This window comes from Myotis davidii, unplaced genomic scaffold (assembly GCF_000327345.1).
Source record: "Myotis davidii unplaced genomic scaffold, ASM32734v1 scaffold394, whole genome shotgun sequence".
Taxonomy (NCBI): domain Eukaryota; kingdom Metazoa; phylum Chordata; class Mammalia; order Chiroptera; family Vespertilionidae; genus Myotis; species Myotis davidii.
In genome coordinates this window covers 4,166,454-4,183,934 of record NW_006287548.1, presented here as the reverse complement: position 1 = coordinate 4,183,934, position 17,481 = coordinate 4,166,454, and the positions used below count along the sequence as shown (strand labels likewise).

The 17,481-nt window shown below is 39.4% G+C and overlaps 1 protein-coding gene across 8 annotated transcripts in view; it reads right to left on the bottom strand.

Annotated features, from left to right (window-relative positions):
* The window catches only part of PIKFYVE (phosphoinositide kinase, FYVE finger containing), a 65,288-nt gene that overhangs the window by 26,740 nt on the left and 21,067 nt on the right, over positions 1–17,481 (bottom strand). For all 8 annotated transcript variants that reach the window (XR_435432.2, XM_006759440.2, XM_006759443.2 and 5 more), the window contains 8 exons: positions 12,623–12,682; positions 10,749–10,878; positions 10,050–10,230; positions 8,817–8,891; positions 6,882–6,989; positions 3,267–3,407; positions 2,532–2,658; positions 1,070–2,226 (listed from right to left, as the gene is read on the bottom strand). Coding sequence is in view for 7 of the 8 variants with exons in the window: in XM_006759440.2 (XP_006759503.1) it covers positions 1,070–2,226; positions 2,532–2,658; positions 3,267–3,407; positions 6,882–6,989; positions 8,817–8,891; positions 10,050–10,230; positions 10,749–10,878; positions 12,623–12,682 (1,979 nt within the window). In the remaining variant the exon portion in view is untranslated. The remainder of the gene's footprint in view (positions 1–1,069; positions 2,227–2,531; positions 2,659–3,266; positions 3,408–6,881; positions 6,990–8,816; positions 8,892–10,049; positions 10,231–10,748; positions 10,879–12,622; positions 12,683–17,481) is intronic.

Here is a 17,481-nt window from a genome sequence, read left to right as displayed (position 1 = left end):
AGCAAACAACTGTAAATTATGCCTCAGAAATTATGTAAAAATATCCTTGTACAGACATTCTAATAAATCGTAAGCATCCTTATACAAAGTGCTTACTTATTAGTATAGGAATCAGTTATAAAAGTTATAGGAATCCTGAATCCAAGGTATATGCATGCTCATGTAAATTAACAGAGACCTCCCTATTTCTGTATATATTACATAAATGTAATATAAACAGAATCTATAATAAAAATGTAATATGCTAATTAGACCAGACGTCCTTCCAGACGATCTTCTGGACAAAGCTGGGGCTGCAAGGGAAGCCCGGGTCCTGGGTGCAGGAGGGAAGCCGGTGCCGGCAGCCGGGGGAAGGAAGGCCTACTCTTGCACAAATTTCATGCATCAGGCCTCTAGTTTTATATAAAGTTTATTATAAGTACTTTCTGTACCTCATTTACCATGGCTCTTACCACTTTCCTTCCAGCCAACCTCACAAATAAAACATGGTATAGAATTATTATCTGGTGCTTCCATGCATTTTATTAAACAACTGCATTTCCTCATCTAAAGATGGATTTGTTCATTAGTTTTACTGCCATCATCATCAATAATGTGCTCATGAATGAATCTTCCTTAATTTGCCCTCAATTTTTTAAATGTAAAGATAAAGAGTGCTGCCATAATTAAATAACAATGTAGGGTGTTTCATGTTTATAAATAAACAAATCTAATATTTTTTAAAAACACATCCATTTCCTACAATAACCTTCCATCGCTCACTACCAACCCACACCATAACCAAGTCCTCCTGCCAAAATTTTTAAGCAGCTCCACACTCCCCGTCCCTCACAGCTCTCCCTAATTTATCATGAGTTCATCCCATTTTTATCAAAACATAGCTTCATTGCATTATACTCCTACTTCATACATTTTAAAGCAACATGTAAGTCAATAGACCTGACATCAAAAAAGGCGTAAAAGAAATAAATAAATCTGCATGCAATTTGTCACACTTGCTTTTTTCACCGCCATAACAGTTTCCAGCACATTCTAAATTTACACTAGCAGCCAAAGTGCACTTGCTCACCTTTGATGACCACACTGCGTCACTTGGAATCAAGCCTTTCTCTTCATCACCCTCAGTTCTGCTTCCTGATTTGACACTTGGAGTACCTGATGCATCTTTTGAATAAGCAAAAGGGTCTGAACTTTTCTGAATCCTGCCTCCTCTGGCCCGATAGTCGGCCAGCATTCTGCCCAGACTCTGGCTGCCACCCAGATGCTCAGCGATCCTAGTGCTCACGAGCTCATGCGAGGGCAAGACCTGAATGGACTTGGCCTGAACGCTGCCGTTCATCCCCTGGAGGCCGGAGAGGTCCCTGAGCAGCTGCTTCTTCCGCCTGCTCTCCATTTCTTTGAGCTCTTTATTGAGAAGAGGAGACCAGTAAACCTGCTCGGCAAAATAATCTCGGGTAGAGCATCTCATCCCCTTCTCAGTGAGAAGGAAGGGCTCCCGGAATGTGATGACTGGGGAGATACAGAGGATCACATCTTTCAATTCCTGTTTAAAGGCCAAAGAATAGGTCTTTAGTTTATCTTCTGAAGAGGTGACTTCCTCTGTAACATAGAGTCCGGTGTCATCCTGCAGCGGGTCTCTGAAGGCTTTCATCTGGCTTTTGGGATCCTCTAGCTCATCTGTTTGCTGCAAAGTCTCTGGCTGCTCAGTGCCTGGGGCAGCCTGCTGCTCGTCCACATGGAGCAGCAACAGTGATTCAGGGACGGATGGAAAGAGCGCACAGGGGACGCCTGCCGGGCAAGCTGCCGTGGCGTATTCCTGGTGCTTCACGGGGGCAACGTCCTGTGGGACACTGTCACTTTCCTGGTCGCCCTTCTCAAACACAAGCCCGGACTCTAGCAGACTGCTACCATCACAGGGCAGAAACTCAGACGGCAAGTCGGGCTCCCGGGGGAGGGGACTACCACTGAATGGCTCTTGTGCAGTCCCTTCATCCTCCTGTCCCTCAATCAGAGAATGAAAGGAAGCGTTCTGTGTCAACGTAGGAGGCATAGCAAATTCATCCATGAGGAAGGAGATTTCGAGTTGAGAATGGTAAGCTACACAGATCATAAATATTAGGATCTCCTTAACTCGAGCCAACTCATAATCAGAGCCTCCTCTAAGCTTGATTGTGCAGCCCAGGTGCTGTGCACAGCCTTCAAAAAACATCAGTGTTTTGGTTTGTTCTACAAATAAACAAACAAAAAGTTAAGAGTAGGTGGAAATCCAGAAGTTCAGACAGAATGAATTCACAACATCTACAAGGAATAAGGTCCCAGTGGCCTATCCTCATTTAACCAATGCTAACAGGTATTTCCTACTAAGTGAACACTGTAGTACTGATGAGGTTACTAATACTCTCAGGTCCCAATCTCAGGTGAGTCTATGCTAAAGAACACTCACCAGCGGGCTAGGAGGGGTCAATGGGGGGGAAAAAAGGGGACATACGTAATACTTTCAACAATAAAGATTTAAAAAAAAGCTCACTCACCATTAGGCAACTGAAATATTTGCATATAAAATTTGTGACAGGTGCCCAGGTGAGGTTTTGTAAGCAGCTGGTCCATCGACATCACTAAATCACCTTGGGTCATCCGACTGATACGTTCTAAAACTTGCTAGAACACAGAAAAGCATTATATTACAAAATCAGAGGAAAACAATTCTTAGTAAATTTAATCTGGAAAAGTAACAGAAAAATTTTTAAATAACCTTTACAATGAATTTCCTTAATTTTAATACTTATATGACCCTTTCTAATCCTAGATTAGTCTACACATAGTTGCTGAGGAATAACAATAAAATAAACCATACTTCTACTGAAAACATCAAAAGGCATGTAAGCATCATTCACTGGCACAGAATGCTGTTAGGGGCGGGGACTTCTGGAACTGGCCTCTTCTGAAGAGAGTAACTTGCCAAGGGAGACAACATTTTCTGCTTGTACAATTCCCCAATCTGAGGGACCAGCAAATACCACTGAATGAATGACAACTGCACCTTGGTCCTGCAGACGCCTATGATGAGTGTTACATAATCAGTCACACTTTCTTCCAGTCCGAGAGCTCCAGTCTGAAATAATGAAATAGCTGCCGTGCCTCCTGTTCTACTTTCAATGCACATGGTCAGCAAAAAAACAAACAATCAGTGGTCCCTGCATCCCTACCACTCATGCAAATACAATCAAAAGCTATGATTTAAAATAACGGAAAAATAAGAAACTCACTGATTTTACATTAATGACCAAAGTAATGCCATGTTCCAATAACATGTCCTGGGCAATCCGAGATACCGTCTTCTCTACTAGAACCAGGGTGGGCCGGACATCAACTATTCGCTGAACATAATTCTTCAAGAATTCCCTTTCCTAAAGAACAAAAATCAGAAATATTACACCTGGTACAATTCAAGATCTACACATTAAAAAATCAGCATGGCTTGTCTATTAATATCAATCTTAGTTCAAGTTTTCTTCATCCATAAATAAGTCTATAAGCAAGTCCATTCAAACACAACCAAGAGTATTATTCACCTTTCCAAACTGCTGATTATGCTTAATTCCATTCTTCAACTCACTAGTTCTACTTTGAAAGATTTTTAATTCTTAATAACCTGTACTATAAAAACCAAGAATTCAATTAGCTAGTTCTCAGAGGTTAAAACAAAACAAAAGACACTAATCTCATGACCCCTAAAATAAAAGCAATTTCTAGTGTTTTTAATATAAAGATTCCCCCTTTTTGCATTCTGAAACTAACCAAAGCATCTATTTTTTTTTAGTATCTGTATAAATAACTAACATACTCTCAGCTACTTCCCAATTTCAGTCTTTCAACAGATCATACTCTACCTAGAACAGTTACAGTTAAAAATTAAAACATAATTCTTAATACAATTTTCATGACAAAGCTTCTTTTCAAAGCAAATGAATATTATAAATACCAGAATTAAAACAATACACTTCATTAATTGTTTCTTAAAACTTCTGTGAGCATGTTTGTCACTTCTGCCCCATCTGCCCAAAGTGTTTGCTGAGCAAGATTGTGCTCATGGTTGGTCAGTGCCACCAACAATGGAAGAGACTAGTCACTACAATGAACCTGCCCGATTATATTTCTTCTCACCTCACTGTTTCACTGATAGAAATTATGTATTTCCTAATTCTCCCATTCTTAACAAAACTGTAATTTATTTGTGGAGCTCCAATAAAGTATAAGGTGACTTTATTCAAGTTTCTGCCCCCTGGTACAGGAATGGCAAATACATTTCCTCCCATTCCAATGCCAATCATCTGTATAATAAAACCCTAAGCGAACATTACAGTGGAATGACCAGAACAACCAGTCGCTATGATGTGCACTGACAACCAGAGGGCAGATCTCAATGCAGGAGCTGCCCCCTGGTGGTCAGTGCACTCCCACAGGGGAGCGCCGCTCAGTCAGAAGCTGGGCTCACAGCTGGTGAGCACAGCAGCGTGGCAGGAGACTCTCCCACCTCCGCAGCAGTGCTAAGGAGCAGCAAGCTCAGCGGTAAGGAGCCTGCCACTAAGGAGCAGCGAGCCGAGCAGTAAGGAGCGAGGGATCCCAGATTATGAGAGGGATGTCCGACTGCCGGCTTAGGCCCAATCCTAAACCAGCAGTCAGACATCTCCAGAGGGGTCCCAGACTGTGAGGAGAAATAATATTAATACCTGGGTGCATTAAAGGGAAACCGCGCGCGCGCACACACACACACACACACACACACACACAGGCAGAGAACATCTTAAAAGCAGTCAGAAGAAAACTGGCAGGCGGACATCCCCAGAGGGGTCCTGGACTGCGAGAGGGCTCAGGCCAGGCTGAGGGACGCCCCTCCTCCAGTGCATGAATTTTATGTACCGGGCCTCTGATTGTATGTTAGACACCATGTTAACAACAACAACAAAAAGGGGCCTGGACCCGAGTCCACAACGAGAGAGTATTAGGAGGAAGGCATGAGCATGGAATAGAGCAGTGGCAAGAGAACTACAGGGTGGGCCTGGTGAAGACAGTGTAAAGATATAGGCTAATTTCCTCCCTGTCCTTGGTTTCTCATCCTCCTCCTTCTATCTACTTTTCAGCTTCTTTGCTTATTTGGTTATTCCACAACTGAGTAGGGGAGAAGGAAAAACTCAAATCAGCTGATATTTTCTATTAAGTCCAACTAAAAACTAATAGGGCAGGAGTTAAAGCCATTATAAACTATGCCTTAAAGCACCTATGAACAGGATGCTTGAGGCTATACAAATCAAGCCAGGTTTCTTAAGTACATATTTGCTCAGAGCATGCTTCTCTAGCATGTAAAGACTTTAGTCTATTAACCTGACTGCAAGAATGGAGTTAAAATAAAGTAGATAAATTTAAGTAAAACTTTTTTTAAAAATTATATTGTGGATTTCAATTACCTAGTTCATCAATTTCAAGATGCACAATTTTACACATTGTACCATCTCTGCAACCAGGATGTGTATTACAATCAATGCAGTTGTGATCGAATCCTAAAAGTCTTCTGCTGACACCTTTGGTGAGATCCAGAAAACCAGCATCAAAGTACCATGAATGATAATTGTGTTTCCCCTTATTCCTTATTTCAATTCTCCAATGAAAATCCAGAGTCAGAGCTAGAACAGTGGTATATCTGGTCAAAGCCTCTCATTTTTACTGATACATGGCTAAATTCCAAATAGGAAACAGCCCAGTAACAGAGTTCATTAAGCAACAGAGCAGAGTTTCATAGTTTCATAAACCCTGGTGCCTCTCACCACAAGATAGTTCCTTCTAGTGGTGTCTATGGATTCAGTTCAAAAGTGATTGTTCCTTCCACTCTCTGAAAAATGTGCCTATCACCTATGAATTTTCAAGTAATGTTCTTCCTAATTGTTTCTGGAACCAAATGTAAGTGTTTCTGCTATAATAAGATATACACATTCCTGAAAGCCTCCCATTTTGAACAATCACAAATTAAAACTAATACCATTGATGGGATAAAAAGGGTTGGAGCAGAAAAACTTAAAACTTACGCAACTTCATAGGCAGAGCACCAACAAATATAATAATTGGTACCTTGAGAGAGAACTTGGACAGCCTAGGCAGGCTGCTCAGCATAGCTGGAGGCTGCCTCAAGGGAAATTGAGAAAGTATAAAAGCAACCGCAGCGTCACAGCTGGCAGCAGAGCTCTGAGCAGCAGAGCAGTGACAGCCACCCAGGGCTGGGGTGTGCCTTCCTGGGAGGTGGCCCTTTGAGCAGCAGCTCACTTTTAATTTCCTAACGCAGAGGCAAAAGGGTTTTGCCTGTGCAGCCACAGAGCTGAGGGTTATAATCCAGTTACAGCGTTCTGGGCCCCCTTACTTATGAAAAACCACATGGAAACCAACACAACTTCCATCTGACGTTATGCCCATTTACTAATTGCACATAAAACTAACTGATGCTCTAAGAACAGGTGGATGAATAGAAAGGCTATATTAAAACCAGGTAGTACCATTGGAAACCTGGTAAGATAGGGAAATCCTTCAAGTAAATCAATGACCCAAGTGAGAAGGAAAACCAGGAACTGGATTTTCACTCTTTTCCCCCCTATATTCCCTGAAAATCATGTGTTCCCTTTAACACTTTGAACACTTTAAGGAGACAGGTTTTGGTAACCCTCTAAAGTGTAATACAAGAAAATGTCTTTTCTAATAAATGTTTAAAATAAAACAAGAGCAATCAAGTTTCTTTGCCTGTCAAATTTCATCAGCTGGAATGAGTTGTAAGAGTTTGCAAGTGTCACAGTGCACATGTATCCTTCTAGGTTCTTGTTTCAGTTAGATGTTCTTACCTGCAGCACAATAGGGTCAATGCAGGTAAACTTAGTTTCTTCTCTGTAGAGATACTCAATGGAACACTTCAATAGAAGAATTTTGGGATTTTTAATACAAGAATTCATCTATAAAAAAAACCAAAAACACACCAGTCTGTTAAAGCTTTAAAGTTTGTACTTTATAGACTTTCTTTAATCATAACTTTAAATTCATTCTGTTCTTAATTCCTCTTATATTTGTATTAAAATACTCTCATTTAGTTCTTCTGTGGTACTCATATTTTTTCAAAGCAAGTAAGTTAGCTCAAAGCAATACAAAATTAAGCTCTGTTTCACTAGTGCTATTTTAATCTAGTCCACTGTAATCTTACCTATTATCTTATTTCTAACACTCCAATAAGGGACACCAAGTCTGGGGCTTAGAGGAGGGAGAAATGAGTTAAAATGCCTCCTGAATATATTTCTAAAAGAATAAATTTCAAAGCATCATATATTGGCAAGCCAATTGAGTAACAAGAAGTTTAAAAAAACACCTTAAAGCATCACCAGAAGCAAAGAGTCAATCAATATACCCTAACCAGGCAACTGAAGACGGGCAGAAAGACTGAATGCTCCAATGGAGTGGAGTTTCAGGCTGACCAAGCGTATAGGCTCCCAGCTGACAAACGGTCCTGAAAGCAGTGACTCGCCAGCGAGGGAACTACAGTCAGGGCTCTTTTAGAAACTACAGAGGAAAGACTAGCTAAATATGGGCAGTGGGGCAAGACAGTCATTCAGGCATGCTTCTACCACACCCTCATACAATTTTCAGTTCTGGGGAAGAACACAACAAACTTACCTCTTCGTTCAACAGAGATCATTTAATTTGGTTTAAAGGACTACTTTAATGGGTAATGTACTATTTTGGAAAGACTGTAGAAACACTGACTTTGGATCACTGCTATGAAGTATCAAATCCAGGCATACTTTTATTTATCTACTATGACTAACAATTTTCAGGAGGGTTAATGCCTTACAAAAAATAAAGTATTAGTCTCTGCTTAGAAAAGTGAAGCCAGGGCTATAGCTCATCTAGACCCTCAAGTTAGATATCTGCCTGAGTTCTCGCTGTAATCAAATCAGTATTCCCAGAGGTGGGGTGAGGATATAAAGATTTTCAGAAAGTTTCCTTAGTGATTCTGAAGCACAGCAAAGTTTGAGGACTCTACTGTTGATCACTGGATTCTCAAAATGTAAGGATCAACAAATGACATGGGAACCCCCCCACCAATTCCTACTTTAACAGCAGCCCGCCCTTCCCCTATTTCCCACACTCCCACTCCCCTAAACCTACTGAGTGAGAATCTTTAGGAGAGGGGCTTAAGAATCTACATTTTTAAAGAGGTCCACACATGATCCTGATGTACACTACACTTTGAGAATCAGTGACCTTCAGAATAAAGTGTAAGCCACTTCATGGGCTACAAAGCCCTTGGCCTGCTTCCTCCAGCCCCTCCAGTTCCCATCTTGCACCAAGGGATCTCTGCATTTCCTTAATACACCAAGTTATTTCACCCCACTCCTCAGATAGTGGCCTCGGGCCTGAAGGTGAGATAGGTGAGAAAGATAACAAAATACCAGTGACAGCTCTGCAGCTCAGCCCTAGTCCTCTGGAGACTCCAGTCCAATAGAGACTGAGGCAAGGTCAGGGGAGAAATGACACCAGGATCCTATCATTGTGCTGGTCTAGAAGTCTACACCTCCCTCTTTCTTCTGATGAACTCCACTTCCAAATCCCAATCATCATCATTTCTGGAGGACCTGCCCTGAAACTCCAAAATTTTGCCCCCTGGCAGACACTGCCAAGTTGCTCCTCAATGCCCATTCTCTTTTTTGTCCATGATGAGGTACTGCAACTTATTAGCTTGGCACAAGTCATAGCAGGCTGAACTCCATGGTTGAAAAGAACATTACCTTTTTATGTGCAATATTCTTGGTACAAACAAATCCATTAACAACCACAGAATCAAACTTCTTTCCACCTGGGATCTGATGAAACAAGAAAACAATAAAATTCAATTATACATCCTTAGACTCCAGTCAGATAGATGCTGTTTTTTATTTCCATTTTTTTATTTTATCTGTTACATAATAAAATCACAGAAAGTTTCAGTATATAGTTCTTCCTTTCAACCAAAAATTAATGTTATCTAACACAACTGTCTATTTTCACACCTCCCACTCTCCAAAGAACTATCTGGTACTTTAGAATACCTACTTGAGTGAACAAATTGGTGCAACCCGGCAATTAAAACCACTATTAAGTTAAATACCCCTCCCCTCCTTGTCTAGCACCCTCATGGTAATACCCTTTAATGAATTAACTTATTTATTTTATTTAGGTTTGGTGAGTGCATTTTATTATCTGTTTGCTAGCAACTAGATACCAAAAATCAAAAGCTTCTGTAAACACAGGAGAATTAAAGTAGGGAATGCTCACCAACTACTCATGATGCTTTTCAGGGGGATTCAGATGGACTGTTTTGTTTTGTATTACTCATTCTGCTTTGTTGTAAAAATATTCCTAGAGCATATCTGTTCTCTCAAAGGTACTTGGTGGCATTTGAGTATTTAAGAAAGAAGCCTTTGGACATATAGACTCTCAAAAACTACAAAAATGTTACCCAGAGAAGGGCCAGCTTTGGAAGATGTTCTTGCTTACAACCCACTTCGATCACCTTCTCAGAAGATCTCCATTTCAGCTTAGCTGATAAATCTTGGAACGCATATGTAACTTGTCACAGCTGTGTGTGAAATATTATGTAATTAAACCTTACATTACATCAGTCCAACTGCATAATAAAAAGTCATCTGGCTAATTTGGTTTCCAAATGTGCTTTATAACTAACTCAGAAAAAATATTCTATGTGATTCATGCCACAAATTGTTATGGAGGCATGTACTAGCATACTTATGGTATTATACTGCATGCCAAGTGATGCAATAAAGTCAAACATGGATGTGATTTCCCTTCTGTAGGCAAGATGGAGGTCTATGCATTATTCTTTAATCAGAACACAACCAGCTCCCTGAAGTCATCAAGTGGACTTCTCCGTCAATGACCCCTTCAGATCACCATTAAGAGACAAACCATCATCAGGCCACCTCATCAGTCCCTAGCATCAGAGAAGCATTAGCAGAGCTCACTTTTTTGATGTGGACAAACTGACGGATATCCATGTCATCATCACGGTTCTTCACATCGGGTCTGACTGTCTGAACAACCTGGCAGACCAGCGATACAATGATGTCCCTCCAAGATGGTGACAATGACTCACTATGGAGCAGCTGTTGGAGTAGTGCCATCATGTGGTTATGATTAGCTGAACTACAAAAATGTTACAAAAAAGAAGTTTGCATGGTTAATACTGCCGGAGGCAATAATCCTGAAGATGCAATAGGCAGTCTACAGAGAAATTTTATAATAATAAAAGCATACTATGCTAATTAGACTGGGCGAAGCCGGGGCTGCGAGGGAAGCTGGTGCAGGCAGCCGAAGGAAGGAAGGCCTACTCTTACAGAATTTTGTGGATCGGGCCTCTAGTAAGCATATAAAGGAAGGCTCACAAATAAGGTATTCCTGGTCAATTTTATTCTTTCATTATATCTGCACCGTAATGATCTACACATAAAGTTGTGAATATCTTCAATTAAGATAACCTCTTTAATCTGATAAAAAATTTAACACACAGATTACAGAAGGGACAGACAAGCACAGTTTAGGATTCTTGTTTTATAAAAATATTTTGGTTTTGTTTTTATAAAGGAAAAGAACTACACATATGCCTATCAAGTCACTGAAGATTATTAAAGTGGAAAATTAAAATAAAAAAGCTCACTGCTTACAGCAACCTCTCCATGGCTTGTTTCTCTCCATTCTCCTCCCTCAGTAGCTCCAGGTTGTTATGGTGCCAGCCCAAAGGCGTGAAAGGCAGCTCTTTGGATTTTTCCTCCACTCGGCGATTAAATAAGGACTCTAAGTAAAGTGTACAGTAAGAAATTATACTTATTATCATGTTTTATATCATCAACCTGTGATTTAGAGGCTGCCATAATTTTCTTATTTTTTCTAAATCTTTTTCTAGCCCTCCTCCACCCCCTGCCCCAGGCCTTCACCACCCTATTGTCTGTGACCATGGGTTATGCATATATGCATACAAGTTCTCTAGCTGATCTCTTCCCACCCATCTACCCTTCCTTGCCTTCCCTCTGAGATTCTACACATAATTTATTTTTAAAATATTTTTAAGTTAGGCAATTCAAACTGTTGGTGTAAAAAGGCAGACATATACAAATACATAAATAAAATAATTATGTCTGTTAGATCATCAATATTTGCAACAGCTAAAATCAGAAACAGAACTATGAAAAGGAAATTTACATAGGCAAGTAGGACTCTCAAGCCAATAATTATAAATACAGCTTCTGAAAAGCAGATGAGACTTTTATAGTACTTTTGTTTTGGGACATTAAAAACGGAGGGGGATGTTCTTCCCTAGAAAATTACAAACTGAAAGCTACCACAAGCAGAAATCTGAACGGTGACAGAACAGCATGTGAGTGTGGGGGCTGACCCACCACGGGACAAGGCAGAAAGTCTACTTGGACCATCCCAGGGAGTGCTTCTTTTTCTATGTGGGGACGAAGGCTTTCTCGTTAGCAAAACCTTTACAAGTCAGACCCCAAAATTAGCTATAAAGACATATTAGAACAGAATAACTAACAATTTATTTAAAATGCTGTACAATCCTTACATTTTTAAAAAGAATAGAAATGGATCCAGATGAAAAAAATAATAGATAATATAAAATGTTTTACAAAAAAATATGCTAAGTAAATGTTGAAATGTGATTAAATAAATAAGAAGAGGTGGGAAATGCTTACAAAAATTCTCTAATCCTTTCCCTCTCAAAACAAACCAAACAAACAAAAAAACTTCTAACCAAACAGTCCACAGACTATATAGTAAAGCACGCATCCATCACATGTAAGGTACAAGAACTGCACGTTTCAGTTATGTAAACGGCAGGTCAATAAACTTCTAGTTGAACCAGACGCTTGGAGGTGAATTTTAGAAACACTTCTAAATTTTAAGATCAGCTGCAAGGGGCCTCCCTTGTATCAGCTAGTTTTTCTTAGATTTGAAACCTTCCCATGACCTGAGGCCTAAACTGTGAAATGTTACAGAAAATTAAGTAAGGATGTCTTTACTCCACAATAAGCTAAGGAGGAAAGGAGTAGGAAAAGGCTTGCATTCTTCTATACTTTCTTTTGTCTCCCAAAAATTGATCAGCAGAGTTAGTTCTTATTCCCCTCTTCTGCCTACTTTCTTTCCCAACTTCACAGGGCAAGCAGCATCCTCAACTGGATGAGGTCTGCCTGTGGGCTTTTTGACAAGTTTGACAATATATAGATCAAACTTAATATTATGTTCATGCTATAAGAGAGCATTAACTACTTATGCCTATAAAAGAATACAATTCTATTTAAAAGCCTTTTAAGGAGTTACTTTTCAGATCAAAGACCTTCTCTCAAACCAAGTCCAAAAATATATTTTTGAGTCTCAACGTTCTGTTACTACACATACTAAAAACTGTTCCAATGACACTAAAATAACCATATTTTCAGTACCTACTTTGAGCCAATCAATGTGCTAGACCTAAGTATAACCTCATGAACAAAACAGACAACACTGCAAGTGCAGCTTTGGATAAAATTACCTTTGATGAAGGCGTCACTTATTGAGAGCTGTTGTCCTCCACCGTCAGAAATCAAACACTCTGCATACCAGGAGAGAGGAGAGAGGAGGAAGGAAAGGAGGGACTTAGGACATGCCAGCACAATTATATAGAGAACACACCCACACGAAGTATTACTCATACTTAAACCCATCACCGCCCGGCCAATTCAAGAAAGCTTTAGGCTACAATGTGTCTTTTAACTTGTTTCACCCACTTCATACTAAACATAATAGACTTGAATTAACACTCACCAGAGCCCTGAAACAGTAATGTTAGATATAATCTGTAACAGGTTTTTTTCCCTTATCAAAACTGAACCCATTTATGGCAATTAAAATCTTCAGTAATTTGCACGACAAGCCTAAAAGTTACATAATTTTTCTCATGTAGAATCGCATTATTTAACAATTAATGTCTACTACACACACAGTTCACAGAGAAGTTACTTGATAAGATAATACATGGTATTTTTGTATTTCACAATATAAGCTATTAAAATAAATTAATACAAAAGTAATATTGGCAGGAAATAAAGATATAACTCTTCAGGATTTTTTTTAGTTTTTTAATTAGAAGTTTAGTTTTACAAAAATGCTAATCACACACTATCAAATGGTTGTTTGCAATAACTGCTGAACACATTATGAATGTGCTTTTAGAATTTTTAGAATATTAAATCCTTTTCTTACAAGTGAAACTTAGTGTTTACTTCCCCATGAACTTTTCTCTAGGTCTGTGGCCAAGCGTAGTTCAAGTGGGTTCTTCCTACCATGCAAATTAAACCACAATGCATTTTAAGTCATTTAAAGGCAGCGATTTTCAACCTTTTTCATCGCACGGCACACAAACTAATTACTAAAATTCTGCAGCACACCAGAAAATATATGGTATTTTTTGCTGATCTGACCAAAAAAGGGTATAATTTTGATTCATTCACAAATGGCTATTGTGCTGGCTGTTGTCATTGTTTTATTTGATAATCTAAGGGAAAGGAGGTCAGTGCCCTGATGAAGCAGTCAGGTACTGCATGTTTTAAAAATTCTTGCAGCACACCAGTTGAATATCGATGCTTTAAGGTATAGGTTGTCCAAAAAATTATTTCCAAGTAGATTTCATTTATAAACAAATGGACTTCAAAAGTCAATGTTTATAAGCCAATATGCTCATCCTTCAAACAAAAAAGCAGAGAAAACATTTTAAATTCTATTTAAAAGCCTTTTAAGGAATTATTTTATTTAGAAAATTCAAGTGTGCTATACCAAGTACAATAAAATGAAGTACGTAGACAAGTAAAAACGGATGTTACACTTTATTCCTACACCTCACTCACAGAAATGAATAATGCCAACCCCTGTTCATTCAAGTAACGTACTGATTGGCTTTAAAAGCTTTACTCTTCATACTAAAGCTTGTGTGTGTGTGTGTGTGTGTGTGTGTGTGTGTGTGTATGAAAAGTCCAGAAGTGATTAAGTTTCTCCATTTTATTATGAAAAATTTCAAACATTCAGAAAATCCTGTATTCCCTCCACCTGGATTCAGTGACCGTTAACTTGCCAAAATCTGATTTCTCTCCACATATTATGTATAGTCTCCCGACCACTACCACCATTTGAAGTTATATTTCACATCATACATTTTACCACTAATATTCCAGCATGCATCTCTTAAAAAATAAGGGCACTCATTCTTCTCTATAACTACAATACCGTTTACACATTTAAGATTATTTTCAGTGTCTTGAAGCTATAGGCCAGTGGTTCTCAACCTTCCTAATGCCGCGACCCTTTAATTATAGTTCCTCATGTTGTGGTGACCCGCAACCATATTTTCATTGCTACTTCATAACTGTAATTTTGCTACTGTTATGAATCGTAACGTAAATATCTGATATGCAGGATGTATTTTCATTGTTACAAATTGAACATAAAGCATAGTGATTAATCACAAAAACAATATGTAATTATATATGTGTTTTCCGATGGTCTTAGGTGACCCCTGTGAAAGGGTCGTTTGACCCCCAAAGCGGTCGTGACCCACAGGTTGAGAACTGCTGCTATAGGCAGTTAGACATAAGCAGAGCAAGGTCAATGGGCCAGGTACAGGTCACTAGGGTAGATGAACTGTCAATTGTAGGTGGGACCTTGCCCCAGGGTAACTTTTCCTCCCCTAGCGTATCAGTTTGGACCCCCTGACCTTTCCTCCCTGGAGATAACATCTAGGCCTCAGTTGTATTTCAGGCCCACATCAGCAACAAAACCAGCCACAGCTGATATCAGGGCCAGCTGCATTGAATACTGACCTCTGCCCGGGTGCCAGCAAATCCATCAATGACGACCACAACCCTGAATGGACACACCTGGAAGGCCACTGAATATTCTATTAAGATCTTTCCCTGCCCGCCCCCACTCCCAAAAAAAATCTCCACCCTCAGAACTCTTAGGAGAGCCGAGGGCTCTCCCTCCTGGGCACTCCCATGCCTTTCCCTGCCCCTTCCCCATTCCCCCCTCCCCCACCCCATCCCACCAGGCATACCATTAGCTCCCTCACTCCCAAGCTCCAAGCGCCCTTCCTTTACCTTCATAACTTATTCCCAAGCCCATCTCTTCTAGGAATTACTTCTACCTCTGTAATTTACCAAATACATGTTCTCTTACAGTTTGGGTCTCGCTCTGAATTCTTTCCTAGCGAGAACCCAAGGACCAAGGTTGCTGAACCCAGGTTTGGTCTGACCTCAGTGGTCAGACACAGGTGCTACAACATTAATATCATTGAATTAGTCCATATTCCCATTTTTCTAACTGTCCCTAAAATGCTGTAATAATCCCCCCCTCAAACCTGAATCCAATAAGGCTCATATATTGCATTGTCATTGTCTTTTAATCTAAAGCCCCTGCCTTTTTTCTTTTTCATGATACTGAATTTTGAAAGTACCCAGGCCAAATATCCTGTGGAAGGTCCCACATTCTGGATTTGATCAACTGCCTCCTCACGGTGCTATTTAACTTGCTCCTGTACCCCATGTTTTCCTGGGAAGTTAGATCTATGGAAGCCATGCTTTTTTTACTCTCTTCTCCGGGTTCTACTCATTAACTTTCCAAGAATGCTTCAGAAACCTGCTTGCAACACAAAATAAAATACGTTTTAACTATAGAACTCCCCAAGACCAACAGTGAAAAATTAACTAAGCCAGATCACACTGTTTCAAATTTTACAAGTTTCTGAAAATGAGGGGCTTGCTTATATAAGATTAAAAACAGACTTTCAAAGTGCAGCTATTTCAACCAATTTTATAAATCCAGAAGTTCCTCAGCCTTAGAAGATAAGGTTTAATCCTGAAGAAAAGATTTAATAAGTATTACCTTTAACTTCAATGAAATTAAAACCACCCATTCCATTTGCATTTTAACAGGAATGAAAAACAGGCAGAAGACCATCACTACTAGGTCGCTATGATGAGCTTAACTTTCTGTAATCAGTTTATCTTAACTACAACACAGAAAAATGCCCATTACTGAATTTCAACTTCACAAGAAAAATAGTAAAGGAATAATTCCTGTTAGTATGCTAAAATCTAATGAGAGAACTGTGAAAGCCAGGAACATTTATTAAGGGATTTATAAAGCCCTTACATTATAGACTCTCAAGATTGCAAATGACCCAAGTGATCAATCTAATAATTACCTTCGTTCTGATGCTGGGACCTCCTTTATTCTATTCTTACTGAGTAGGCTAAAGGATTCCTTACACCCCCTATATCTTACACTCCCTATAATTCTTTTAAAATTCTAGATCTCGATTTTTCATTTCACGAAGTCAGAATTAAAAGCAAACTTGGAAGGCACCTAAGCTCTCACCCAATGTAGCCATGGATTCTCAATAACCCTGAAAGGGGGACATTCAGACACCACCTAGACCTCCCGCACAGAGCAGCAAAGGCTCCCTCCTCCTAACTACTACATTTAGTGTCCCCCCAGCCACATACAAAACAAACACGTCTTTCAGCTACTCTTCGGGTACTTCAGGCAACATTGAGTGAACTATTAATAGCTCCCTCCAGAGTATTAAATAGTAAACTTTTTAAGCCATTTTAATGATTTTTAACTCTGAAAAACAAAATACTGACCAAAAAAGTTGCTGAACACTGAATAAGGATAGAAAAGCCCTACAGCATAACCTAGAAGCCTCCCCTTTCTGTTGACATCAGATTATTAATTACTCTTTCAATATTTGGTACAAACATTAAACAAACTACAAACCCATGTGTTATATTAACAGTTCTGACATTTGCCAAGCACACTGAGTTCTTTATGTGTTTTTTATATAAAGAGGCTCACTGAGACCCTAGATCCTGATTTTGAGAGAGAGAGGAAGGGGGGAGAAGAGAGAGAGCAATATTGATGTGAGAGAGAAACATCAATAAATTGCCTCTTTCATGCACCCCAACAGGGAATCAAATCCAAAACCTGGTGATGTGTCCTGACCCAGAATCAAACCCACAATCTTTTTGTTGTACAGGATGATGCTCCAATCAACTGAGCCACCCAGCCAGGGCTAGAATGAATGACTTCTTTTAGTTAACCAATGCTGGTACTCAGTCACTACCAATCCCTTTTCTAAATACAGTGGAATCGCAGTTCTCAAACTTAATTCATTAGGAAGGCTATTCGAGAAGCAATGTGTTAGAAAACCAAATCATTTTTCCCCATTAGAAATAATGTAAACTGAATAAACCATTTCAGATCCCCAAATGATTGTTTTAAACTTTCTTATATACAGTACACATCTAATGTACTGTTTAATCTGTAAACAAACACTTCTTTTCTTAAATTTATCGACCC